The sequence below is a fragment of the Myripristis murdjan genome, chromosome 1 (assembly GCF_902150065.1).
Source record: "Myripristis murdjan chromosome 1, fMyrMur1.1, whole genome shotgun sequence".
Taxonomy (NCBI): domain Eukaryota; kingdom Metazoa; phylum Chordata; class Actinopteri; order Holocentriformes; family Holocentridae; genus Myripristis; species Myripristis murdjan.
This window is the reverse complement of record NC_043980.1, coordinates 34,984,802-35,012,350: the sequence shown is the minus strand read 5'-3', so window position 1 is coordinate 35,012,350 and position 27,549 is coordinate 34,984,802. Positions and strand designations below refer to the sequence as shown.

The window sequence follows — 27,549 nt, the reverse complement described above, 5'->3', positions numbered from 1 at the left end:
ACTGAAACCAAACCTGTCATTTATTTGAGTAATTAGTTGAATATGTACTTCTGAGTAATCAGACTAATTTCCAGCCAACAAAATTCCATTGTAGCTGCGATATCAAACAAAAACAAGCTTCTTTATTAACAAGTATGACTCAGTCCTTTTGCACTGCCCGAGGAGGAACTGTTTAGCAGTTTAGTTGAATCATAGTGTGCATTTTATTCATGAATTCTTCATTCTGCCCTCTAAAGATGTGCCACATTTTTTATCCCTAAAGTATGCCACAAGCTCATTAAAATTACATGACTTTGAAAGCAACAGAGCTCATTTTTGTTTATATTTTGTCAGCCCTTTAGGCTCCTCCTTAAATTGCTGCAATATCTTGACATGACATTATACCATCTACACTTTGGCAATGATCTACAGGAAAAAGCAAAATACACCAGCAAACAATAAATGCATCCAGAAAAACATAGTACATTGTCAGTGGCTGTTATTTCAAAGTGTTTTTGGCTGGATTTGGCCCTCAAATGCCCACAAACCACAAAGCTGTCAGAGTAAGGGTTTGTCAGTTTCCTTTATTAGGATAACTTATATTTACAGAGACAAAAAACATCAGTGATCTTACTGACTTGGGCATAAAACTTGCAGAATGATTGACAGAGATTGAAAAGTGAAAATAAGAGATGGAGGGAGACAGAACAGCATGTGAGGTGAAAAGGGTAGGTGCTAATCCACTGGCACTAGCAGGTCCTGCTGGTTGTTGACCTCTGGCTGGGTGTGATTGATCTCAAGTTGTTCAGCGTTGAGCTCAGCGTACTCTACTGAACCCTGCTGAGACACAACGCAGATCCCATTGAAGACAGCGGATTAATTTCTCCCGCATCAAATTATCACACGTCATCTGAACCAAAGACTGCACAGGTCAAAATACATTATACATTATAATAAAGCAGAAATGTTTATATCCTATATATCTATATATATTTTAACACCACTTTAATGCAATTTCAATGATTAATCAATGCCACTGAGGCAACCTTATAGGCAGTAGTCGAGTTGTAAAAAAAATTCAGGGGGGATGGTCAATTTTTTTCACTTGATGAAAAGTGAGGATAGCAGTTTTACAGGGGGGATGATTTTGACCATTTTAATTCAGGGGGGATACCATCCACCCTCATCCCCCCTCAACTCGAGTACTGCTTATAGGCCAGAGTCTGGCACTGTATGTGTAACATATGCCCAGCATGTGTTTTTAAGTATATTTTTACCCTCTTCAGTTGGATCTCCTCAATTTCAGCGGTGCAAAACCTAATGGAATATTTTAGAATAAGGGAGTTCCCTCTATCTTTTATAATACAAACATGTAACCAAAAATTTCCAATAAGCAAAAATGTTATTCCATAGTTTCCTGAGGTGCAGACAAACCATAAAGGCGCTTGCTTTGTATATAACAGAAGCTAATTTCAGACCACACTGCATGATCTCTCATCATGATGATACAGAGCATGAAAGAGTCAGCCATTTTTAGATCATGATGTCATATCCCTAACTCATTATGTCAAATTCCTCTGTTTTGCTGATAGCCCTGCCTGGCCCCTATAACACCATGTACAGACAAACACAGGGGAGCAGTCTGGGCCAGCGGTGATTAAGGCATGGTGAGGACAGTGTGGAGGTTGAGATGGGCCTCGAGGTAATTTGACTGAGCCGCAATGCTGATCTGCTGGAGCGATAGGGAAGGAAGCCCCAGCCCAATTCCCTTTGTTCTTGTCTGGAAACTCTGAGCACCATTTCCCTCTGCTGTGGATTATCGGCCTGCAGAGGGTCAGTGTGACCAGCGAGGACGGAGGTTTTAGCTGCTCAGTGTATGCCTACAGTGACTTACGTGATCTAATGCTATCCTGTAAGAAGTCCATTGGTAGCATTTGATTGCTTGATAAGGGGCAACAAATCTATATTCACTTGGCATGAGCAACTTAAATATGACAAAGATTTGCTTGTATTACTGTTCATACACTACATTCTTTATTTACACTACCTAACAAAAAGCAATTCCTGAGATTTTCACTTTATTTTTTGTATATCACTTTTATAATTTGTGTAACTACATTAAGGATAATTTAAAAACAAAACAAAACAAAACAAAAAAAAAACAAAGCTTATGCATCTTGGGCATAAAATACATTCTTATGCTACTTTGGGCTGTTTGATTTCCACAAAAAAATAAATAAATAAGTAAAAATAAATCTTATTATATTTAAGTCACAATGCAACGAAAAAATGACCTTTTCAACTTTTTCAATTCACAAAATATTTATGTATTTATTTTTTGATTACCATTCATTCATTCATTCATTTTTATTTATTCATTTAATTTTATTATTTTTTTTATTAATTATTTGTGCATTTCATTTCATTTATTTATTTTGCACTTTTATACCAAAATCCCATTACTTATGTTTCCTGGAAAACAAAGTATCTTCAAACAGTCATGTCATGATAACCCCCCTGCCCCCTCTCCCCACCCCCACCACCTCCTGCTCCAGCAACCTGTTTCAACAGGAAACGCATCAAATTAAGGAAACAAGGGGCTCTCCAAAAGCTGTTCATTGTGACTTTCAAATAATAACAAGGGAGACATAATACTCACATAGTCATGATGGTCAGCAGCACCTGTAGGAAGAGCAACAAAGGTTTAGCGTGTCCTGTCCATTCATTTATCTACATCCTAACAGTTTTGAGTGGTGAGCTGGCTGGCTAGAGGCCTATGAGTTATTCATTAGTCATGTGACAGTTGATGACGTTGCCGTGCCGACTCAAACACTTGTTCCTTGATTGCCTTTCAGAGAGCACAGGGTGCCGAAAGGTCTCATCCCTGCATCCCTGCTAGGTCTAATCCCTGCTATTCAGAATATCCCAGCTGAGTAAGTGAGACAGAAATGCATACTTCTAAACAAGCAAGGATCCTTTGTCACCACTGAATAGGGAACAGTATGTCCCCAGTGGACTACTTGATAGATACGTCCAACGTTTGGCTTGGGCTCTAATAACAGGAAGTTCCTGCGAGCAGGAACAGGATATACCTTTGGTATTCTGGCTATAGAAAGACGTCGTGAGTAATGCAAGTTCTCATCTTGGGAAAGGACAATCAGTGTGATCCAGAAGTGTAGCACGCTGCACTCACCCTGTGGAGAGTTTTGGAGCTCACTGTACACAGTGTCTGTGCCTTTCCTCAGTGGAACTATTGGATTCAAAAGTGACACATCAAAACATTAGCCGACTTTAACACCAAAAGACAGTTGCACGCTGCATCTATAGATGCTGTTTATTCGTTTGATTCCCAGTAAAGCGGGCGATTGTCACAGAGCGTATCTGCCATGTCCAGCCCCACAGAGACCTTGAGCATAAGACCATAACGAAGAAGGGGCTGGTATCAGCAAGCACCCTGGCAATTAGCTCAGCCCTTCCTGTTTATATGCGCTGCGATGTTTCTGAAAGCCCTATCACTACAGTTACAGCAACCTGGAGACATCTTAATTATAGGCAATTAGGCCCCTCCCAGGAAATGTTGCTCTGTCTTATCAACAATAAAGGAATGTCAGCAAAGCAAAGCAAACTGGATTTGGCAAGCAGATATGGAATGGAAGGGGAGAATATGCAGGATAATAAGAAATAGGGTGACAAAAGGTTATGAAAGTAACAGATAAGAGGGTGAGAAAAGAATCTCGACTTGGAGACTGTGTGTGAGTGTGTGTGTCACCTCTGGCAGGATCTGCTGGCTGAGGATGAACCACCTCGGTGTACTCCACGTCAGGCTCACTGGATGCCACACTGCTCTCCTCGTCGCTGGCTGCATCAAGTACATGAATAAAAATCTCCATAACGTGCACACACACACACACTAGCACACTTGTGTTACTTCTATTTATCTGAATTAAATCTAAGGTATTCTCGTCACTACTTTCTTTGTCCTCCTTTAACAGATCCACTGGACTTTACAGTGGATTTTAACTCCTACAAAAAACATCATGAAGCTGTGAAACTTGGTCTGTGAAGCTGCACTGTGGTTCTGTGGAGCTCAGTGGGGGCTGTTTCCCACCGGCTCCATCCCTGCTAAAACATGCATACCCTCTTGGGTCATAGCATCCACCCAACGCCTTTGTGTGACTCACCTGCATTGGCCGGTCGCTCGCTCCACACGCTGGTCACTGCTTTATCCACCCTCACTGCGAGACAGACACAGATGGACATTAGGTCACACCTTATAACGCAATTCAAAAGAGCAGTCCAGATTTTTATGTAGCCTCAAAGAATCTGCAGGAATGACAATGCAAACATACCTTGATAGGTAAAACAAATTGCAAATTGTAGAGTGATAAATCACCTGATATCTCAGTGAATACCGCCTCTTAATTCTTATATGATTAATATGTCTCGTGAATTATTGAAGCAAAGACTCATAAATAGAGAGATAACAGAGAGACTGATGGGTGGATCTCCCTTGTTGTTCTTAGATTTGGACACTTTTGGTGCAGCAGACGTCTGCTTTAAGGCCCATAGTGGACGCTGTATAGCCGTCACCACGAAAATAGCAACAACGGGCTGCAGAAATCTTCCACTGCCTTAAGCACAATAGGCCACTGTTGATTCAACAGCAGCTGCACAATACGTACTGGCAAAAACAATTTCCCACTGCAACTTCCCATTCCTTAATGTAATCTTACACAGAGTTTAAGTCATTAATTTCCTCCACCTGCTGCACGCATTCAAGCTCGCCTGGCCTCAAACAAAACAAGCCTCACCCCAGTTCATTCCACCAAATCCCCACCCCCCGCCCCCGCCCCCGCCTCCTCCTTTCTCCAACATGCTGCGTGCCAACATAGGAAGTTTCTGGGAGACTCCATTGTTTCAAATTTTCAAGAAGTTTCTCTTGTGCATTCCTTTTTAGAAAATGAGTCTCAACTTTGTGTTGTGTTGGCAATCCTGCCTTGGATGTGTGCTTATGGTTACAACACCAACCAGACCATTGTGTGACATGAACACAAACGTTATAGAAAACATGAGCTTGGATTTTTGCATGTGTTGGATTCTTCCTATATGACCATGAATATAGCAGAGGAATATAGACCTACTGTAGCCTGAGCAAAATAAATGGTACTGACACACTGCTAAATAAAACCAACTTCTTTATTCTACAAGTGCTTCTTCCAATCAGCAAGGGATCAACCACAAATATATACACACATTTCTACTGATGGTGATAAAATGTATATACAAATCAGTTGGTCAAAAAAAAAAAAAAATTGCACATCAGACAAAAAGAGTAGTTGCAACAATAAAGGATGTGCAATCAGACGGACATGCTGGATGAAGAAACAAAGGACACAGAAAGTAATGTTGATTAATAATTATAAAATGAAAGGCCCATTTAGAGTGCAGGAGGAGGGGAGAGGGAACAACAGGTCTTGGTTTATGTCTTGTTGCAACAAGCCCCTCCTTTACATTTGGTGCTCTCAGAGAGGAAAGCCAAGCAGTGAGGAAAATATCCAAATCCCAAACTTTGGTCATCCATTTCTGTATTTAAAAAATACAGGATCACTGCCACTCGTGTGTCTCGGCTCCAATTTGTTCTTTGCTTTGCTTTATTCCATTCATGCTTGGAAAGTTTTTTTTTTTTTTTTTTCCTTTTGAAACAGTTTATTGTTTTATTATTTCATGTCCCTCCCACTGCAGGGCTTCTCTACACTGTGGCTGGATACTGTAGCTGCTCCTGTTGCTGATGTCAGCAGGAAGTGATGCCACACTATCTCGCGTCCAATTGGTCACTCTCCCCTCTGTGCCATCATAGCGTGATGCTGCGTCTGGAAGAAGATGATAATGGGCGCTCTAAGCAGTTGTTTGCAACACTTGACCACCAATCAGTGCCATGAGCTCAGCTATTCAGTGGTTTCTGCCTGCACAAACACACTGCTCTCTACCCTGTGTGCTGTGTGTTTACTTTGGCTTGGAGACCAACAACAGCTGCGGTCTAGGAACATCCTATTTTATCGGCCTCTGCTGTACATATTTAGCAACACATACATGCAAACACACAAAAATATCGCCCTCAGACAAAGACGTGTCCTCTGTGCCTGCACGTCAACATCCACACATGTAGGATATGTACACCTGGAGAGCAGCACGGACAATAAGACAAAGACGGGTGACTACAACGCAATGCATGCAGATTACAACATGTATTATGGGAGTGAGTATGGGTTGCTATGGCTACAACACAAAACATGCTACGGCTTTTGAGGCGAGGGAAGTATTGATACCGGTGCCTAATGGCTGTTAAAGTTACGACTTCAGACAACAGTCAGTGGTACACAGGAGAGTAGTAAAACCAAGCTACCTGTGGCTGCGTTATAAACCTCTTTGTCGTGGATTAGATTCACAGCGAAAGAGTCATCTGATTTAGGGCTTGAAGGCTTTCTGAGAAATGGTGAAAATACAGTCAACTTGGGCAGCGGCAAAGTAGTGATCGATCTCAAAGCATAGAACTAACGCTGACATATTTTAATTCTCCATCTAAATATTCCCACAAAAAAAAAAAAAATGGAAACATGACGCGACCATGACCATTAACCCTCCAAACCAGCTGAATAAAACTAGATAGACTGTCACTAACTTGTCTACAACATCTATCATATTCAGAGGAAGCAAGGAGGCAAGCCAACTCACACTGACAATTCAGCAGCCGCCTCTCTTTTACCTACAATAAGAGAGAAGAGGTGATAAACGAGAGAGGAAAGGGGGTAGGAGGAGGGTGAGGCTTGGTTTTCATACATAGTTAGACATGAGAGGCCTGTGTTGCTGGAGGACTGTAGGTCTCTCTACCTCTCTTGGCCTTGAAGCGCAGCACTAACAGCAGCACCAGCACCGCCACCACCAGCAGGCAAGCCGCCACGATCACAGCTTTCTTCCACATCGCCATGTGCACTGCAGAGAGAAAGAGAGAGAGAGGGGTTGTTAGAAAGAGAGAAAGGTTTGGTGGATTCCTGAACAGCACTCAATCCTTTCTACTCTCTCCTCATTCCTCCAGGGAGAGAAAATCATCCTTCTTCATTTTAGTGGTAACACTCCATTGTAATTATCACCTGCTTCATGGGAAGTAGGTGATAATGAACAAGTCACATATTTGAAATTTCTTTGAAATGACCTTCACATTACATCAACTTTTACCACAAAATTTATTGAGAACCCAAACTTTTACTTTTGCGGCATCAAACTCATCCTGAAAGTTCAAAATGATGCTGCAAACTCAACTTATGATTTTTATTCAGTGGTTTTCCTGTAGAACTCCAACGCAGCTAAGCTTCACAGAAAGTTGCACATGTAAAGGCGCTCTTAGGATTTCATGATATTCCAGAAATTCCGTGACCAGTGGCAATTTGAAATATTCAAGAGTGAGTTTGCAGGTGCAGTAAAAGTTAATGGTTCAGTTTTTGGTTAATTCAGTAAATAAGCTGTTCTGATTGGCTTGTTTTTCTGGAGACATTTCAGGAGCACAGAGTACCACCACCATATTTTTAACATTTAAACACCAATCCTAGACTATGCGGTAAATGTAATGCCCCACTTTAAGTTAGTGATTTCATACATTTCCCAGAATGCTTTTCAACAACTCCACAAAGAATGCCCCTGATCTTGTTGCATTTAACTGGCAGTGACAGTTTCAGACTGGCCCAGTCCCTCACTTAAAACGCAGCTTGTGGTTGTTCTAGACAGTTATTCACAGGAAAAACTGCATCATCAAAAAAGAAGGCACTCAGTAGAGCGCATCTAAATGTTATGGCTCTGTTTGTGCCAAAACCCCACCCCCATTTCCCCCTTTCACCCAATTCGGCAATTCTTGTTTTCATAGGATCTGCCCCTTTCAGTCCATCAGTGGGGGAAGTTGGCGAGTCCAGCCTTGACCCATGACCAACCTCCCTGCCAGGTTTCATGTTGTTACATGAATCTATTAAGAAACTAGGTTCCTGTTTATGCTAAGCCCCACCCAATGCCACACCCCCTTGAGGTTGATTTGCCCGAAAATTTACTCTTCCTCACTGGCCCGTGACCAACCTTCCTGACAAGTTTTGTGCTAAGCTGTCCAGTTTTTTTTTTTTTTAGTTTTTCGGCTGACTGACAGAAAGACAGGGTCAAACACATAACCCTGCCGCAGGTTTCACTTTTTTAGTGGAGGGAACAAATAAAAATGGACGCAGATATACAAGATCTATCATAAAATAACTGTTTTCTAAATTTTTGAATGCCATTAGGGTGCATTTTTCCTTTAAGTAATATATGATTTGTGATAACTGTATTGATCCCTGAAGGAGAAAAGCGCATCTTTGTGCTTGCTCTTTTCACAAGGAGGTCAGAGGTCAACAATAGCGTGGAAGCCCTGTAGCAAGCAGGGGCTCAGGCCCTCAATCAAGGACACTTTAGCTGGGTGGACGCCTGAGCCCCGGTGTCCCTGCTAACTAAACTGCACTGCTGCCTTAAAAACATGTGAGTGAAAGCATGAATGCACGTCATCTCACCCTCTATGGTGACTGATGGGCTGCGGACGAGGTTGTTAGCATCATTGATGGCCTCGCAGTAGTAGGTGCCGCTGTCCTGGCTGCCCAGGCTGGGGATCTGGAAATCCATGCTGGTCTGCTTGGAGGTGGTGGTGTACAGTGGCTGGGCAATTCCAGTGCGGTACCACTTAAAGGTGACCGGCCATGTACCTCTAATTGCACAGTTCAGGTGGATGTGGTCTCCCTCTGCAATGTCTGCCAAGCTGGGGTTGACGGTCAGCTTTGGATCCGACAGAGGAACTAGGCGGAAAACAGATGAGATGAGCATTTCTGTGACATTGGTATGAGCAGCGCCAACATTGTCTCCTTTAAACACTGATCCTTTTAAACACTACATGGTCTGAAACTTCACAGTGACCCTTGCTGGTTTTATAAACATTTTCAGAGCAAAGTTGCAAGTATTACAGGGAAATTTCATCAGTACATGCTCTGTCCCTGCAAGAATATTGCAGGAAAAAAAGTAGTTCTCAGTATTGTTTAAAAGTTTAATTAAAAGCAGTGATCATTGCTTTTAATAACCCAGCAAATTTTATGTTACATTTTGATTTGATCATTTGCTCACTTGTGGAGCTGATATGACTTTAGAGTGGCTGTTACAGCTATCTAAAAGTGTTGAATTAAAGGAGTAATTAACCCAAAAGGTATTTATTTTGTATCATGTAGTCCTGGCCAATCAACAAGCTGGAGGCGGGTATTCAGTTAATGTGCAAGGTGTTAGCACATCTGAGCATTTTCTGGAAGTGGTTTGTTTAGTGATTTTTTACCATAAGTACATTGGTTTGGGACACGCTGAACATATGAATGGAGAGTCAAACTGAGAGTCAACTGTGCATGTGATTAAAACTTTCTTCACCAGATATTTAACAGCCCTCTGGTTGTATATATGATAAAAAATACAAAGCTTTTGGGTGAAGCACTCCTTTAACTCTAGCATGTGAACATATTGAGACACTGGAATAGTGTTGCTCTGAGCTCAGTGTGAAATCAAGACAAATATAGCCAAAATTACCTGTAACGGTGCCATTGAGGCTTTTGCTCAGTATGCCGTTTGCATGCAGATTGTTTTGTGCCTCACACATAAACTGGCTTATTTCATCAGACCGCTGGATGGTGATGGTGAACACGGCTTGTTCATCGGGCAGCTTGACGGTGGTGGTGTTCAACCAGTTGTTTTTCCTCCACAGGGTGTAGTTTATTGGCAGGCTGCCTCTGTCCGACTGGCACCGGATCTCGAATGGCCTTCCCACAATCACTTTGCCCAACAATGAAATTTTCGGCTGAGAGACAGAGACTGAGGGGGAAAGTAAGAATTGGAAAAAATTAACACATTTGAATGTTAAAGTCACCATGAAACAGCATTTTGAGAACATCTTGTTAAATTTTAAAAACAGGAATCTAACTAATTAATTCAACCAGAGTCTGGTTTTAATGTCTTACTGAAGTAGTTTTAATTGCATGGTCATGGGAAGATATACACACATGCAGAAATGACAGAGTGCAATCATCAAGAAAGACTAGGGGACTGATGAATGGGTTCTGACTGGTTAAAAAAAAAAAAAAAAAAAAAAAAAACAGCTTTAAGTTTGCATGATATAAGTATCCTACTTTAAATTTCTTCACACTGTTGGAACTGTGGGACATGACATTGGATTGATCAAACGTATCAGTCAATGGGATATCAATAATAGGGTCAGAAAAGCATGACAGAAAGGTGGGATTGTTCAAAAATCCCTCATGGTTTTACTTGCTGGAATTGTTTGATTTACACCAACTGGTACAGCATGAGTTCAATTCTGAAAGTACAGTGTCTTCAAAGAGGAAAAAGAAATGGTAATTTGATATAAGAATACAAGAAACTAAAATTTGTTGGCATTTATTTGTAAATGTATATATATTACAGCTTTTTCCATTTCAATGGGACTTCAAAAGCAAAATGGAAAGGGACCCTGAAGAATTGCATTAAAAAAATGTAAGTACTTGCCTTCAGATGCACAAGTAGAACACAAGGTGAAAAAGAAGCACTTGGAAGGGAGAAATGCTTCGAGGTCTCACTAACTTCTAGTGAATAATCCAAGTGAGTCAAATTCTTAAAGTAAACCCATTCTTTATCTGTGTCTCGAAATCTGCACCCATACATTTGCTTTGAAATCGAGAGCGTTCTAGTCGAAGCACTGAAAACAGTATCAAGTAGGCTTACCTTTGGGGCGAACGGTTAGGATTCGGCTGCGCTTCACGATGCCCTTGGCTTGGGCTGTGCAGGTATAGTTGAAATCATACAGCAGGGTTTTGCCAGAGAATACTCCAGCCTGCCTGCTGGCGCTCAGATGGCTTTCCAGCGGATAAATAGTGTAAGTCACTTCGTCCCTGTGGAGCCTCTCGGAAGCGTGGTTTTCACTTCTGCAAGTTAGCCTCATATCATCCCCTGGGAAGACCTCAGCAGGAGACATGGTGAGTGTGGGCACTGAAAACAGCTCTGTGGACCCAAATGAAAAATAAAATCAGAAGTCATCTGCATGGTAAGCTCTACACCATATTGACAATGAACAACAATTATTACAATAACCCTATCTGTCTCCAATCCATTTACCTGTCACTGAAACCATTTTTGTGGCGACTTTCACAACGTTTCCCATTTCTAATCTGCACTCAAACTCCCCAGAATCCTTTGCCAGTGCAATCATGCTGTAGTTGACTTTAGAGTTTCCATTGCTGAGCAGCTGGGTCCCCTGGCTCAGGAAGAGGTTGACTGCTTGAGAGGAGTACGGAGAATTCCTGATGGTGCAGGAGATATCGAGTCGGTCCCCTTCGTAGATGTTGTATTCAGGGAAAATTTCAAGAACCGGTGTGATGAAAAGCTCTAAGGAGACAAAATATGTGGAGAAGGACTGAGATGATGAAAAACAGGTGTTGGGTGTTGAAAGTTATAGAAATTTCAAAGGCAGCTTTGTTGGAACAGCGTACCTTTGACTGAAACTGTGGCGATGTTGCTTTCGCTGGACTTGATGGAGTCTGGTGTTATTAAGACGGTGTAGTCACAGTGAATTCTGCGGATGCCGGCACTGCTGAAACGAAGCTTGACCTCTGCCTGGTTGGAGCTGACTCGTTCCTCGACGATCTCCTTGGAGTCCTCGTAGAAATAGAAGAAAATGGAGCCCGTCTCTTGAGGGGCCGCACATCTGGCCGTGACCTCTTCTCCCTCAGTGACCACACCCTTGTTGATGTGGAACATGGGTCTTGACAAGCCTGGAAACATAGGAATATGGATGCTTTAGTGAAATGTCAAAAAAAGCAACAACTGATCTATTATCTAAAACTGTACTAATTTGTATGCAATCAACTAAATGGGAAGTGTTTGGGGAGTACAAACCTCTGACAATGCCGAACAATTCTCCAACTTGCTGTTGTATGTAAAATTGCATCATTCTATTGCTTAAACCTTACGTTTAATGAATGTTTTGACCCAGCAGACATACGTTCTGGATTTGGACAAAAGCCTCTACCTCCTTTAGCTCTTTGATTAGGGCTGCCTAAAACAACACTGCTAAAATCTGATCATTGGTTGCTCCACCAAAGGAACCAAATTTCATGCAAATTCGTTGATGAGCTCTTGAGATACCCTGCTGACAGATAGGCAAAACAACTTTTAACTTAGATTTACTTTGATCCTGGGAATTACTTTGGTAGAGCTGGCATTTATTTTCAAAAAAGTTCAGTATCTTCTCTTGGAATAAAACCCCTCACAAGTGACATCTCAACTTGGCATTCCTCCTATCACAGATGACCACAGTCACGTACCCTACAAGGCTTGATAACATCCAAAGAAACCAACCAACCTGTGACTGTGAGCTTCTTCGAATTGCTGACCATCTGCCTGCCCTCAATGTCGATCTTGCACTTGTATTTGCCGGTATTGGAGACTCTGGCCTGGGGCAGCGGGTAGAGCAGATCCTCGGAGCTGCTGGTGGTCTTGGTGTACACCTCGTAGCTGTCCTTATAAATGGTGTAAGAGCGACTCAAGGGTTGTTCCCCTGAGCTGCTGACGATGGCTTTGCATCTCACAGTTACGTTGGTGTCCCGAATCACATCAGTGTTGGGCTCGATGGCCAGGGTGATGTTTCTTATTGTGAATGCTGGGGTGGAGTTTGAGAGAATTCGAAATCAGAGCTCAGTATCAACTTGTTTTTTTTTTTGGTCCAGATTATAAACTGATGTGTACTCTCTGAGCAGCCATAAAGGAAGCCATTTACTTGCTTTTGCATCATGTTCTCTTTCCCAAACATCTCTGATGGTGAAAAGTAGGGTCCCTGGTCTTGGATCTTGGTGGAAGTTGATGGTGGTGAAATCAACTTCCACTAAAGACCAGGCACCCTGCTTTTCACCAATAGAGATCAGACTTCACAGATACAGAGGTTTGGGATTTAGTTACTCAATAATCTTTGAACTTTTACATCCTCAAACCACACATCTCTGTCGACAGTACAATGTTCAGTTGAGCTGGATTCAGCGTATAGAAGGTTGCTCATGCACACAAATCTAGAATCAACATCTTTGTCTTTTAGGACAATCTTTTCCTTTTCAAGTATCACAAAACCACAGACTTTTAAAGGAGACAAAAAAATATTATTGCTGAATTAGTTTCACGGCATGTGGCCAGAAACAGAAAGCAGCTGTACACCAATACCCCCCCGGAAAAAAAGGGAAGGAAAAGCACTATGTAAAACCAACAGGCCTCTCTGGAGACCTGTGTCTGGCCCACACCCAGCATCTTTTAACAGGACCTCACATGGCTAACGATGAGACGAAGCAAGAATGGAGAGCAGAGTTTGGTTGTGGGCACTGAATATGAGTCGTGACGATTACATCCTGAGCATATAACATAGGTAGAACCAAAGAAACGAGAGATACAACAGAAATTTGAGGATGAATAAGCCTTTTTCCCAAATATAATTACATCCCTCTTAATTTTGAGGGGAAAAAAAAGTTACATAAAATAACCACTCCCAGTTCTTAAATGAACATTGCTTTTGCACCTCTCCCTTTGTTAACAACTGGTTTCCAAAATGCTTGAGTTTAATGGAAGAACAACTGCAAGGATAAGAAGAAAGAGGAAACGCATCAAAAATCAAACCATAAAACCACTGACAAGTGCACCCTCCAAAATAGGGGTCAAACTTCCACCTCAGACATTCTCATTTGGGCCAGAGCCAGATAACTCCTCCATTTCCACTAGCGCTGGTCCTGCCTAGCTGAGTCATTCCTGTCCGTCACCAATGAACTCAAGAGGACAAGGAGGTGTGTGACTCTACTAACAGACAAACTCCCAAAACTTTCCAACATAGCTTTTCCATGGTACCAGACTCCAGTGAGCCAAAAAACACTGATAAGATCCAGGAGTGTTTCCACTGTGCAAGACTATTTCAGTATTAGCTCATATTAGTGACTCACAGCTGTGATTAGTGATTGTCAAGCTTAAAATTGAACCTGTTCAACTCAGTGTACAGTAGTGAAGTGAGCAGAATACACTGCTAAAAATGTCCAGAATATCAAGTCATTTAGTCTCATATTCAGCCTTAAAATCTTGTTTTTCTTCAAACAAGTGAAAAAAAATCTGCCAGTGGGATGAGATAATCCTGTGTGTTTCTGATGCTAATCATCGTGTTGCCACCATTTTCTTGAATCAAGTGTCATTTTCTTGATACTGGACAGCTGATCTGCCTTGTTTTTTCAGTGCCTGAAACAAATGAAGCTGTGTTGAAAACAAGTGGGCTTATCTCATCCCGCTGGCAGGATTTTCTAGCTCTTTTAAGAAAAGCAAGATATTATAACACTGAATGAGATTAATGACTTGCTCAGATGGAGAGTCTTTGCTGTGTAGTGCTTTGAATTTATAATTTTAATTCTTTAATTTAATTCTGTGTGGAAGGTAAAGCAATTGTACACTATAGGCACTGTCCCTTTATATTTTTTAAACTCCACCATCCCTCCATTATGTGGACTCTAAACCAATGAGCTAAGAGAGAGGTCCAAATAAACCAAACCAAACCAAACCAGTAACAAGCTTGTCCTCCTTATTCTGTTGTGGTTATTCCTAAAGACAGCTCTGCACCGTTACCCAATAGGTTCTTGAAACATCTCTGCACAAAAGGAAAATCCCAGCAGATCAGAAAACACATTATACTTACTTGTCGGCACATCAATCGTTCTCCCTGAATGGAAGTCTTGAAAAAAAGAGAAAAAGGAGAAAAAGCACAGGTTAGAGACAAGTCCACCCCCCTCCCTTCAAAGTGTCCCTAAAGTAGAGGATAACATGAGCAGAGGGCCTTACAGCTGGACAGGAGCGTGGAGATGAGCAGTAGGACAGGGCCCATGCTGGGTGAGGGCTTGTGGGTCTCCCTGCGCTGCTGGCTGTCCTGGAGGTGACTGGCTTGTGACTCCGCCGTCTCACGGGTGGGGAGGACAATTGTGGTGGGCGAGGATGGACATGAAGGTGGTGCTCCGCTTCAGCCACTCAGTGGTCAGCCAGCAGCGGCGGTTATCACCCCAAGCAGCCGTTGGCTTGGCTTAATTTGACAGGAAGTGACTGTTGTTTCCTCAGGATGTTCGCACCGCCTGGCTCTCTGCTGTTAAAAGTTTTCTCCTGTGGTTGAGTTCACGTATGTGTGTGTGTGAGAAAGAGAGAGAGAGAGAGAAAGAGAGAAACCAAGCAGTGGCAGGAATGTTTCCCTGCTCAGGGTGCAGTAGTCAGACGTATGACCCTTGACCTTGGCAGCCTCTGCAGGTAGAGAGGTGGCAGAAAGAGAGCAAGACAAAACTGTCTTTACGTAGTAAAATCCCATTTCCTGAGGTGAGGATAATCATTATGCACAGCCACTGCACAGTTTTCACTGTCATAAATCTCAGCCTCTAACATATTTTCCATCATCCCAGGCATCCCATAATTTTGCCGAAAGTATGCCTGTACTTTCGGTTTGCCACTGAGAACAGTCAAGAGTTGAAAAATAATGAAATGAAATCTAACAGAGTAAATGACAGTTGCTTGTTTGTTGCATGGCCTATGCTCTGTGTTTTCCTTGCTTCCTTTTAATTCTAACTTATCAGCAGTCTGTAAAGGAAGCAAGGAATATGTTTCACTGATCTGATCTAAACAAGGACACAATCCCAGAATTCTGCTAAAAACAATGCTAAAAACAAACAACAAACAAATTCTGTCATTGGTGCTGCTCCTAGTCAACCAGTCAATTCTTCTGAGAGATGTGAAGAACTTCTTAATTATTTTCAAAACAAAACCTTGGAGATCCAGCACCATTGTTTTTTTCTTTCCTATTTTAAACGTGCCACTATTTGCCCCCTTTGAAGGAAGCCATCTTTAGACCCCTTAGTTGCCATTTTCATCAAAGCTTTTGGAAAAAGTCTTATCCACTCGACTGATTTCTTTTATGAATCAAAATGAAATCTTTGCAAATTTCCCCTTTGGCTTCTGCTCCCTACTCAGTACTGAGACCGCTCTGGTCAGTGGACCATGATGTCCTTATTAACCGTCTGATGGATCATGTTGGCGTCAGTGATGTGGTGCTGGACTGGTCCTTGTCAGTGATGCTTGGAGATGCCTCCTCTTCCTGTGCTCCTCTCTTTTGTTGTTTCATGTATTATGTCCTGTCTTACAAAGATCAAAATTTGGATGTCAAAACATTTTCTGCAGTTCAATGATTCCAAATCAGAAGTTATTATTAACCTCATACTGTATTACACCTATCCTTGCTGGTCTTCACTGGTTACCTGTGAGTTTGATCTGTTGATCCCTTATGAGCCTGATGGTCTTCCAGAAGAGATGATCTACTGGATCCCGGCTCGTCACCAAGGGTGACCAGGCCTTTTCTGTTCGGGCTCCTCGGTTTTATTTGGAATTCCCTGCCTGGAGATCTCAGGCAGGCAAACTCAGTGTCCTCATTTAAATCTCTTCGTAAGACTCACTATTATCATTTGGCTTTTCTTAACTGATGCTGCTGCTTCTTTGATCATTCTGTTGTGTTTTTATCTCATGCTGGATTTTCTTACTTGTGTTATTTGTTTTATTGTTAAGCACTTTGTCAGACCTGTTTTGAAAAGTGCTCTCTATATATTATTCTTGTTATTATGCCTCATTACCAGAAAACTGACTTTCATGTAGTTGTAAAGTTGACTCAAAATTGGTTACAAACTGGGATATTATATCCTGATATGTATCCAAGCTGGAAATTTGCAGGACTATGAAGTTTAAAATGTCTTACTTACAAGTAGGAAACCACAGAAATATACTTTTGCCTATTCACCACAATATTTTGACACTACTCACAAAACCTTTTGTTTTAAATAAGTTATATTGTTACAGGTGTGTCATTACTGCTGACCTCGGAAATTAATGCATTAAGGCTTAATTGTTTCTAACTTGCAAACAGAAGCTTCTGAGGGCTGCATCAAATATTTTGGAAAAATGAGCTCAATGCTTTTAGTCTTATTGTTGGAAAAATCTATGTTATAAAATATATTGCCAATACATCAGCTGAGCTGTCATAGTATCTGAAAGAATCTGACAAAACTGACCAATGTGAAGATTTTACAATGCAGACCTAGAAAAATGTGGATGAATTAATATAATTGTGGGATAATTTTTGCATCAAATGCACATACCAGACAAAACAGACCACATTCAGTGTGTATTTGGTTTATTTCACCAATTTCATCTGCTGTCTTATAAACCACAGTCAGCAAAGCAGTCTACAGTCACAGAGACAAACCCTGATTGTTTTTTCATTTTTCCTTTCTACTACTTCGTTAAAGTCTCTTTCTTTTTCTCCAGATCTAAAATCTTAAAACTCAAAGCGGGATACGTAGAGATGAAAGTGATTCTGAGCGAGGGCCGACACCAAAAGACTTTTGGCTGAGGCAGTGAAGCAGTAGGGGTCTGCAGTAAGGCCTGCTGAGCCATGGAGAGCGCTATTGAGCTCAGTGACGGGGTGATGGCGGGGACTATGTGGTGACTGCGATTGCAGCCGTTTATACAGAATGCACGGCATGTATTACCAGGTCATTATCAGTCCACAGGCAAAGCATTTAAAGTCCATTCCTTCTACAGTGAAAAAGCAAAGCTTGGGACGTTAGAGGCAAAAGGTGAGGTGCATGAAGGTAGCAGGAGGGGGGTCGGGGGGTCGGTGGGGTAATTTTGGTGGAGGGGGAGCATGGCTGGCAAGAAGGGGAGAGTGTGTCTGTGTGTGTGCGGGAAAGAGAGAGGGGGGAAGGCTGTCCCTGTTCTCTTCCCTCCACCTCACCGAGGCCAAGGCAAACAAAATGCCAATAGAATTAAAAACATAAAATTACACAAAAAAGAAAGAGGAAAATGATAAAAAGCTAAATAAGCAAAGCTGCTGCCCCAGGGGAGAGGCACGTCAATGGTGAAGAAAAACAACCAAAACAAAACTCAGCACCCCCTTTTGAAAAAAAAAAAAAAAAAAAGAGGCATCATCACAAAACAGCACCAGCACCACAGTAACATTTAGGTCAACAGCTGCAGGTTCCATGATGTGTGGAGTGTCATCAGACCTCACCTGGTGGCAGACCTCACCTGTCCGTCATGCTGAGGACGCCCAGAGGCTGGCAGTTGTTCATCTGTGGTTTGTGGTGGCTCGAAGAGTACCTGAGCTGGACTGAGGAGGCTGACTAAACCTGTGTGCGTCGGCCACGAGACACTGAGTATGTTCAGGTACAGTGCTGAGGGAAATTCTGCTTCTCCGCTTGGTGCGTTATTCAAAGTGCCACAGGTCTGATGCCACTCCTTCACATGCAACACATCTGCTCCTTTGTGCCTGCTCCTCCCACTCTGTTAAACGACATCAATTCAAACTCCAGCAATAAAACCAAAATTAAAACTTAAAGAAAACAAAGAGAGAAGGAAAAATTCATACAGCAGACTTTATCGAAAACAAAAACTTTCCAAAAGGGTGGGATTGATCCCTGTGGTGCGGTGAGATGCGTGACCTACAACTATTGAGCTTCCCACTGCGCCGTGCGCTCCAGGGTGTCTTGACAGCCTGGAATAAGCAGCTGTCTCTCACTGTGGTTACATTAGCCACAGGGTCAGCTTCCATTTCTACTTTTTATAAACCAGACAAAGATGTGAGATAGGTGCCATCCGAGGGATTCGGTGGCAGGGAAAGCGCTGGCTTAGACTGGCACATGAGGGGCAAAGTGAGCGACCCATGCGTATTTGGGGGCAGAGAGCACAGCTGACGTGGGTCAAACACATCAGCTGTGTTTGTTTTGCCCTAATTAGATGGCAGATGGGTGGGCTTTGGCCACACTGGGGAAGATGACAAACGGCAGAAAGTTTCGACAATCACAGGAAAGTTGATTTAAAACACTTTTATGTGACTAGAAACTTTCCTGTCTCTGATGTGTGTTGAAGTGATGCAGCAAACCCCACCCATCTGGAACTCCGAGGATGTAAAAAATAAAGTCTGCTGTGAACAGCAACGGGGGCGCTTGTATTGCTGTGTTGTCACTTGTCACACCTCTGGGTGCTGAGGGGGTTCAGCGTCGAGGAAAGGCTCAGGCAGCCACGGCCAACTCAAACGGCTGATGGCTTGTGCTGCTGCTGTTGCCGAGGAACCGTTCTGTTGTCCACCTCTGGCTTGAGGGGAGGTTTGAAAATAAGTAAGGGGGGAGCTTGAGGCTGGATCTGGGGAGTGGTTTATTGCTTAGGTGGGGTAGACAAGGAGCACAGGGTCCCTGAAGGACTGGGTGGGGGTGGGTTTAGAGTTGGAGTGGGGTTATCATTTGCCACCACTCCAGTTCTCCCCTCACTGTGCTAGCTATGAGGAAATATATCATTTGGGCAATGGATAGAGGCGAGAGGCTTCCCTCTAAAATAACCCCCTGAGCCATAACAAAGAGGCTTCCATAGAAGAGATAAGTATGTTTGGCACACTGGGGGCTGGGATGTGCAGGAAGGTACGTTCTAGCATGGTAGCGGGCATCTTTTTGGGCATCAGTTATGTCCAAGGCTATGAAGGCCCACTCTGGGGCACATCTGTGCTATAATCCATTTCAATACACATACACACATGCACGCACGCACACGCACACACAAACACACACCACGTCTGCCTGGTACATTTTTTGCCAGGCAAAAGGAGCATAGTCCACCATCTCTGGGTCCTTTAGAAACGTCTTGTCAACGACGCAGCAAAGTAGCACAAGTCTGTTCTCCGTGTCCGCTGGCTGTCGCGGGGCCGTTTCACTGAAGCCTTCAACACGCGTTGAGGTCCAGCGCTCCAGCAAGTCCGTGTTTCCTGCGCCGGTGAATACGTGTGACAGTGTGTGTTGATCCTCTGGGTGACCCCTCCCCCACCAGGTACCTGGGGTCAAAGTTCATTCAGGTAGTGACACGCTCTGTGAGGCTGGAAAGTGCCCCAGCGATAGGTGGGTACCTCTTCTTAAAATAGAACCTATCATCTTCTGTATATGCTATTTAAATATACACGCTCCTCAGCACAGCCAAGTCTACAATCATTAGCTTCAGAATAAGAATATGAATACACAATGAGAATAATAATAATAATAATAATAATATATAGTCGTTCATAATATGCAGGAGTTTTTTTTGTCAGCAGCCATCACTAGAACATTCAGGGTGGTAATTGCATATGTACAACAGAAGGTCATTTACATCCTGGCTCCCAGGGCTCAGGGTCCGAAGTCAAAGGTGATGTGGGGGAGGGGATGTTCAGGGGATGTTCAGTGCTGGTGTGTTATCTGAGCCTCTTCTCTGCTGAGTAGATGGACATGTAGTAGTCGTTGCTGCCCACTGCCAAGTGGGGCTGTGGAAGAGCAGGAGAAAACACGTCACACACTGTCAACATGACAGTGACTGTCATGGTTTGAGCTGCTACTGAAAACTAAGTGTTTCCTCTCAATATTGCTCGCAAAAAAAAAAAAAACAACAACGACAGATATTTCTGCTGTCAGTGAACTACAGCTGCTATTATTCATTAAATCCATACTGCAGTGTACAGTGCTGGTGAAAACAGTCTAAGTTCTTTTGAGTCATGTTGTGTTGAGGAGGTTGAAACCCCAACACAGAGGCAGAGTCTGGACTGGAGCCTCAACAAGAGGCAGCTGACTTCTAATGAGATTCAGGTTACATTTGCTCCACAAATCTAGTGATAATCTGATAGGAATATTACAGGCTAATGTAGAAATGAGTGAGCTTGCTAAATGAAATGTGACAAATGGTTGTTTGAATCAATCAGCCTTGTTAAAGTGGTGTGCATCTGCGGTGTACTGAAAGCAAACAGCTATGCCAGATGCACACTGCAGGAATTCTGTCCTTGTAACCAAATCAAATCAAGAGCAGCGCTTTGTGCCGGCCTACCCAGTAAGGATGGAAGGCTAAACAGCTGATGGCTCCGATCCTTTGGCCCATGAAGCCGTCATAGTACTTGATGTTGCTTATCACGTCCCCGTTAGCGTTGTACACGGCGATGAACTGGTTCATCGATCCGCTGGAGGGAGAGAAAAGGAAAGCAGATCCAAAACAGAGCGTAGTCAATACTTGGTACAGTGTTGCAGGCTTCTACATCAATGTTAAAGTCAAATTAATTATGCTCTAATTGCACTGTATGGGACTTCCTGCACAAAAAGGTGATTTTCTCCAGTTTACTGATGGAGACTAAACTTAGGTAAATTCTGTGTAATGAATCCAAAATTCAAACTGTTATCTTCTGCTATCGCTTGGAGCTGCAAAAGTGGAAAGTTCCCTGGTGCACATTTTCGTGTTTTTTATTGACACAGACGGAGCGGAGGAATGGAGGCATAGGAGAAGTAAAGCCTGGTGGGATCTGATCCTAAGCCAGCAGGCACTTAATCAGCTTTTGTTTGGTGTTTGGATGTGCTCTCCGTTACGGTGACCTTTGAACTCACCAGGCAAACAGGTTAGCTTGTGGGTGGATGTCCAGGGCGGTTAACCCCTTCACCGTTTGTAGCACGTTGACAGAGTCCGGTGTCCGTGGTTCAAAGAAACGCACATCCCCATTGACACTGGTGAAGATTGTCAAAGTCAAGACAGGCACAAAAACAGAGCAATCTAAAACGCAAATATATAAAAGAAAGTGGACCGAAGAAGAGAGCGAGCGTACCTGACACTAATAATATGTCCCTCTGTCTCCTTCTGTAGGTGGGCTTTGACCACCCAGGCTCCGTGCTCTCTGTACGTCATCACTCGACTGCAGAAACACCACAGACAGAACAATGTGACTCAAGATAACCTTCAGTAGCATCTTTCTCCAAAAGGACATCTCAGAAAATACAGGAAAAGAACAGCAGAACAGTGTTAACACACACAAGACAAGGTCCCTGGCAGCAGTGTATAAAAGTGTGAGTCTATGCTGTGAAATGCAATAGAGCTGAGTGAGCACTGGGTGGCACCATGAGACTGTGAGAGAAGAAGAGCGACAGAGGAGCATCTCTATTTGGACCTGAAATGTACCTGTGTGTTACTCAACACACAAAGTGCACCTTTCACTATGAACACCAGAGCAATACATCTAGATTTAGAGTTAAAAAATATGACAAGCAAAGAGTAAACTCTTTTTTTTTAGTTCTTAGTACCCCTTGCATTATTTAAAAATCAAGTGAAATGATTCATATCACAAATGTAGCACCATTAGTATTACCACTAGCAGAACTAAAAGCAGGTGTAACAGCAGCAGCAAGGCCAGAGGTGCTTTTGTATTTTTAAGCCACTTTCACCATGACACAATTTGTAAATTGCTGCACATAAGCAACACGCGATGCTCTCAGTGTTTCATCAGGGATATTAAAAATATGACCTGTATGTGCCTGTCTAGTAGTCCTGGACCAATCTGAGAGAGAGCAACATAGCTGGGGAAAGACATAACTCTTTGCCTAAGGGCAACTACTAAATTAGCTTTAGTTAAAGATTTATGGGGCACTCCACGCCTTAATTGCCCTGTTTTTTCCCTTTGGGGCTGAAATTAAAATAATGTTTAACCAATGGGGGGGATAAAGTGCCACCAGGGTGCATTAAAAGAGATGGCAAACCCAAAGGGAGATTTACAGCATACAATATATAATAAATATGGATTAGAGAATTGGATTTATGTGGGGAAAAGGTAGACATTAATATGAGCTGAGTAGATGTGTTCTGTGTATTCTTGATGGTAGTTAAACAATGTCAGGGCAGTTATAAAAATGAGAAGTTGAAACTGTATCAGCAAAATTAATTAATTTCATAATTAATTTAACCTTCTCTATGCAAATGAGACGCTAATTTAAGCGGAGAGGTCAGAGGCTGCATACAACATTTTAGACAGAAAGGCTGGAGAGAGAGAAAACCAGAGAGAGAGAGAGAGAGAGAGAGAGTGTGTGTGTGTGTGTGTGTGTGTATATGTGTGTCTTGCCATTCACTGGGGCTCATCCTCCTGTCGTAGACGCGTACAGAACCGTCTCCCAGACCGGCAACGATGAGCGAACGCTGGGAGTCACAGGACAGACTGGTCACACAGCTGTCTGCTCCTGTTGGGATGTCCTGGTGGATGCATACGTGCACGCACACACAGAGACACACACACACACACACACACACACAGACACACAGACACACAGACACAAATCCCAATGTAAAGACTTGAAAAGAACAAACCTGTGAAACCCCTTTGTTACAGCGCTCATGTAACATTAAACTAGCTAAGAAATAATCAATCATGCCTGCTGTTGACTGATGGCTTATTTCAAGTTGGACCTGGAGTCAATACACAGCCACAGGCAGGACCAGGCCATTTCCTCAGGTGTTAAGACTTTCCATCAAGACAATGATTAGCACACTAAGGATCATTAAACTTGTGTTTAAAAGTAAAATGCACCCAAGATAATTGAACTGATATCCATTACTGCAATGACAGAAAATACCAACTTTGCAAGACAAAAAAGTAAGTACAATTTTCAATGTAGAAATCACGTTGAAATGTGAATATTTCAACACAACAAAAGCTGCAGTATGTTCAGAGCAGTGATAATAATGCCCTTGAGTGAACACTTGAATAGCACTGTACTGCTTATTAAAACCATGAAAATCAGTAGCACTGATTTTCCAAAACCTGTTAGCTATGACAAAAATAATCATACCAAATGAATATCCCGTGTCTTGATACTGGCATTTATCTGGCGCGGTGTGTTTGTCAAGGCTCCTCACAGAGTCGAGAAACGGGGGGCGCTCAGTAAAACGCCCATCTCCGCTAATCCTGAACAATTTTACAACCTACAAAGCTGATGCCTCCGTGAAGAAATTATGTTTTTCATTTATCTTGCAGGACTGATTGTCTGACAAAACAGCATGTGAATACTGATTAACACTTGGAGGTCCAGGGTGTTGTCTTTTCTCAACAGGAAATAAATGCATCATAACACTTACATCTAAAAAAAAAATTATCCTTGGACCAAGGACTATTTCAGCCAAGGTAGATGGTACAGTACATTAGCTTTTTGAGATATCTTGTGACCAAACATTTTACTGTGCTTGGAATGACTGGAAACCTCCGTGGGAGGTCTGGTTTAAATGTGGGTGTGAATAATGAGATCTCCCGTACTTAAAACTGAGAAAAAAACGTTTAAATAATGTACACCAAGTTTGGAGCTGTGAGTTTGTTAGATAGTGTTTGTGTTGCTACCTGTTACTGCAACCTATCTGGTTTACTCTTGACGTTTGAACTGCACAGACTGGTGGAGGTTTATTTCTTGAGAAGGCTGGTTGTTGAGAGGCAGCCAATCCCTGTATTTGCACTGTGAGCTGATCTCATCAGCATATACAACCGCCTGTCAAGTCTCCAGATGTAAAGAGAGCTACATCTGGGCTGCAGCACTGCCAAACAGATGGACAGGAGACAGGAGACAGAACGCTGCAGTGTCGACGGCAGAGACACAACAAGTGTGATGGGTGCAGTACCTGGACCTTCATCTCCCTGTCAGTGTCCCAGATCCTGATCACCCTGACATCTCCAGAGGTCATGAGGAGACCCGTTTCCTGCTCCCAGTCCACCACCATGCCTGCACCTACAGGACAGGATACCATGGAAGTTAAAATGCAGACTGCGCACACACACACACACACACACACACACACACACACACACACACCATTTTGTACACATGACAAACGTATACAAAAACCCATATGCATGACATTTATAGCTGTAGGGGGTGCCGTCTTCCCTTTAGATCCATCCCGCAGGACTAGGCTCATCTCACATTCAATTTAATTTAAAGAGGGCAGATTTCCATCCCAAATAAACACACCAACACACCTGTACACGCACACACATCACAGTTGTTGAACACAGTGAGCATGTGGGTTCCCCTAACGCACAGCACATCTGTTGGAGGCTTCAGAAAGCTCCTGCTGCCACATGTAGCAAGTCAAACGACAGATTAGTGCTACCCAAAGCAGTGCAGCTTACAGCTCCACTGTGGAACTGATACCTAAATAACACTTGACATAAACACAGCACACAGTCTGTACATTAAATATCACACATCATTTTGACACCAGCTGTCTGTGTTTAATATGAATCCCTTATTTCTGAGGGAATAAAGTGAAATTTAATGCTGATGAAAGAGCAGTTTTGTGTTCTTCCCGTCATGACGGCCATAGGGAGATACAAAATCTGACCCTGGAACTGTGCCCGTCGGCAGATTCTGGCTTACATAAGTCAGTGACACTTGGGTGAGAAACAGTGAGAGAGAACAAGCTGAAGACAGCAACATTGTGGGTGAGTGTAAGAGAGAGAGAGAGAGAGAAAGTGACAGAGCCTGAAGAAACTCTCCATATGCTGTCAGCGGCAGCAGGAGTCAGCGTTTGGAGACATCTCACCCAGACTTGCTGCGCTGGCCTCGGTGACACCTGCTGGAGATCTGCGGGCGCAGCCTAACTTGACCAACAACTGCACTGAGAGAACCTCCTTTCCCACAAGCCCCGGAGCTAAGAACAGTACAGATGCTCTTTTGATCAGACAACTTTGTGGGGTGGGGTGAACATCTGTTGGAGCACTCTAAAGTACAAAATGCACAAGCTTCCTGTCTGTCTTTGGCTTGCACAAACATACATTACGACAGCACACAATTAAGACAAGTAGGTTGAAGCAACAATATCATTTTCACTCCCCCTCAAAATCAGCATAGTGTGCCTCATTCTCCCTGCTATCCTGCTTTGCTTTTCTCTTACTCCCTTCCTCCTACTCCTTATGATCAATAACCATCTCCAGCTCAGCTGCCTTCGTGACCAACCTGCCGTACGCCTTCACCTCATTATTTTACTCTGCATCTACTCCTAACTGGCTTCCTTTTCACAGTGCTGAGGAACAGGCGAAAAAGACGTGTCCATTACTCTACTTATTTTCCTTTGTGTGTGTCTGAATCATTCTTGTGTTTCAGCAGGCATTTCCTCCTCTTCCATTAGCCATTTCCTCCCCACGCTGCCCCGCTTACTTTTTGTTACCTTCTTCCACTGAACATTACCTTCCTCTGTCACTGCAGTAAAGCTACACTTTATCTTTTTCTGTGGAGCTCCTGCACATTTTCAAATTCCAAACATTTCATCCTGATGATTAGGTTGACAGCTGGTTTTTTTTGTGTCACACGTTGTCACCAGACAGATATGGGAGTTTTGAGGCCAATACCGATAGATTTTAAAGGGGAAATATTCACCGCTTATTGATATTGCAGCCAATATAGGGAATTTTTGATGTATCTTGAGGTGAGAGGTCAACAGACCCCTTTAATCCTTTAAAAAAGTCTGCGCTATCTTCCCCCCAAAATTTTTTGAATTTGGAACATTATTTATCCAACTTGCCAACCTCCTTCCTAGCATGACATACTTGGTACTAATGGATTTCTTAAATCACCTAGTATCATATTACACTAGTATCCTCACACTAGCTTTAAACACCTTTAAACCCACTACATTTTTAATATGTGGGACTACATACACCGATACAGATATATCTGTGAAAGGCCAATATCGTGATAACATCAGCCGGCCGATAAGCCGGCAGAAAGCTTTGATGGGATTTGAACTAGGGTCATTAGGGAGGATCCGCATGTGGATTTGGACATGGTTAAAAACACTGTTTTTATTTTTTTCATTCCAATCATAGAGGGATTGCTGTTTATGATGCATCTTTTTCTTCTTACCCCCTCCCTTTCCTCACAGACATCTCTGTCATACCCCATAGAGTCGCCTGTCCTTTGACTTGTCCTTCTCCTAAGACCGTTGGCGTTATATCTTTGTCAGTGATCGATATGATCAGGAGACCCTCAGGAGACCCAGGATTCAATTACTTTTCTGTGGCTGAGTCTGAATGAAAACTGTGCTGCTAATTTTATTTTCAAGCTCTGAGAAGTTCTAAATGTGTTAACAGTCTATTTTCCCATCACTGTTGGTCATAAAATCAATAAAAACAGCTGAAAAACATCATGTAATGTAATAGATGTGTGGAGGCAGTTGGAAAATACATACTAGAAGTGACCCATTTATAAATTTACTTAATATTCCCAAACTTCCCGACAGAATTTGTTAAATCTCCTGACTTTCCTTGTCTGGAATACATCTCCATAAAATTCAGATATTTCATGACTAGTCAGAAACCTGCAGTCAGCTTTTCATGCAAAAACCTGAGATCTGAAGGTAAGGGGGGGAAAAAAAGAGAAAAAGCTTGGAATTTGGTTCGTGAGGAAATCTCAGCCCCATGTGGTGCCTTCAAACCTTCCTTTATGACGTTATCCAGCTCGCTCAGGCATCATGCCATCACAGGGAAGTGTGGGCACATGCAGACGCATTGCGCACAGGGAAAACCACTTCACAAGATTGTGCTCAGTCAGCTACACACTCACAGTCACACACAAGCAC

The 27,549-nt window shown here is 42.8% G+C and overlaps 2 protein-coding genes across 16 annotated transcripts in view; both read right to left on the bottom strand.

The window, feature by feature from the left end:
- Positions 1-545: 545 nt before the first annotated feature.
- Positions 546-15,112, bottom strand: pecam1b (platelet and endothelial cell adhesion molecule 1b). 11 transcript variants are annotated; one of them, XM_030062011.1, is made up of 16 exons: positions 14,923-15,112; positions 14,780-14,815; positions 12,431-12,727; positions 11,559-11,840; positions 11,185-11,454; positions 10,795-11,070; positions 9,607-9,888; positions 8,559-8,837; positions 6,868-6,969; positions 6,712-6,742; positions 6,383-6,462; positions 4,161-4,214; positions 3,749-3,838; positions 3,173-3,229; positions 2,639-2,661; positions 546-819 (listed from the first exon to the last, which is right to left on the bottom strand). In XM_030062011.1, exons 1-16 carry the CDS (start codon positions 14,963-14,965, stop codon positions 715-717), a joined length of 2,307 nt encoding a protein of 768 aa, XP_029917871.1. In that variant the 5' UTR covers positions 14,966-15,112; the 3' UTR covers positions 546-714. The 11 variants fall into 11 exon arrangements, with proteins under 11 accessions (XP_029917871.1, XP_029917878.1, XP_029917887.1 ...); XM_030062018.1 differs by having other exon boundaries at positions 546-816; positions 14,923-15,111; XM_030062027.1 differs by lacking the exon at positions 3,173-3,229.
- A 2,170-nt stretch (positions 15,113-17,282) lies between these two features.
- The window catches only part of rptor (regulatory associated protein of MTOR, complex 1), a 183,471-nt gene continuing 173,204 nt past the window's right edge, over positions 17,283-27,549 (bottom strand). For 4 of the 5 annotated variants that reach the window (XM_030048802.1, XM_030048820.1, XM_030048812.1 and 1 more), the window contains 6 exons: positions 24,592-24,698; positions 23,051-23,178; positions 21,767-21,853; positions 21,552-21,668; positions 21,004-21,133; positions 17,283-20,449 (listed from right to left, as the gene is read on the bottom strand). In XM_030048802.1, coding sequence (XP_029904662.1) covers positions 20,381-20,449; positions 21,004-21,133; positions 21,552-21,668; positions 21,767-21,853; positions 23,051-23,178; positions 24,592-24,698 — 638 coding nt within the window. In that variant the 3' untranslated portion in view covers positions 17,283-20,380. The remainder of the gene's footprint in view (positions 20,450-21,003; positions 21,134-21,551; positions 21,669-21,766; positions 21,854-23,050; positions 23,179-24,591; positions 24,699-27,549) is intronic. The other variant, XR_003928108.1, reaches the window with a different exon arrangement.

Coding starts and splice junctions, on each gene's coding strand:
- pecam1b (XM_030062011.1), bottom strand. CDS start 14,965: ATGGGCCCTGTCCTACTGCTCATCTCCACGCTCCTGTCCAGCT. Junction 6,463..6,711: donor GCGGCTGCTGAATTGTCAGT/GTGAGTTGGCTT, acceptor ACCATTTCTCAG/AAAGCCTTCAAGCCCTAAAT. Junction 820..2,638: donor CTGCTGACCATCATGACTAT/GTGAGTATTATG, acceptor GTTGTGTCTCAG/CAGGGTTCAGTAGAGTACGC.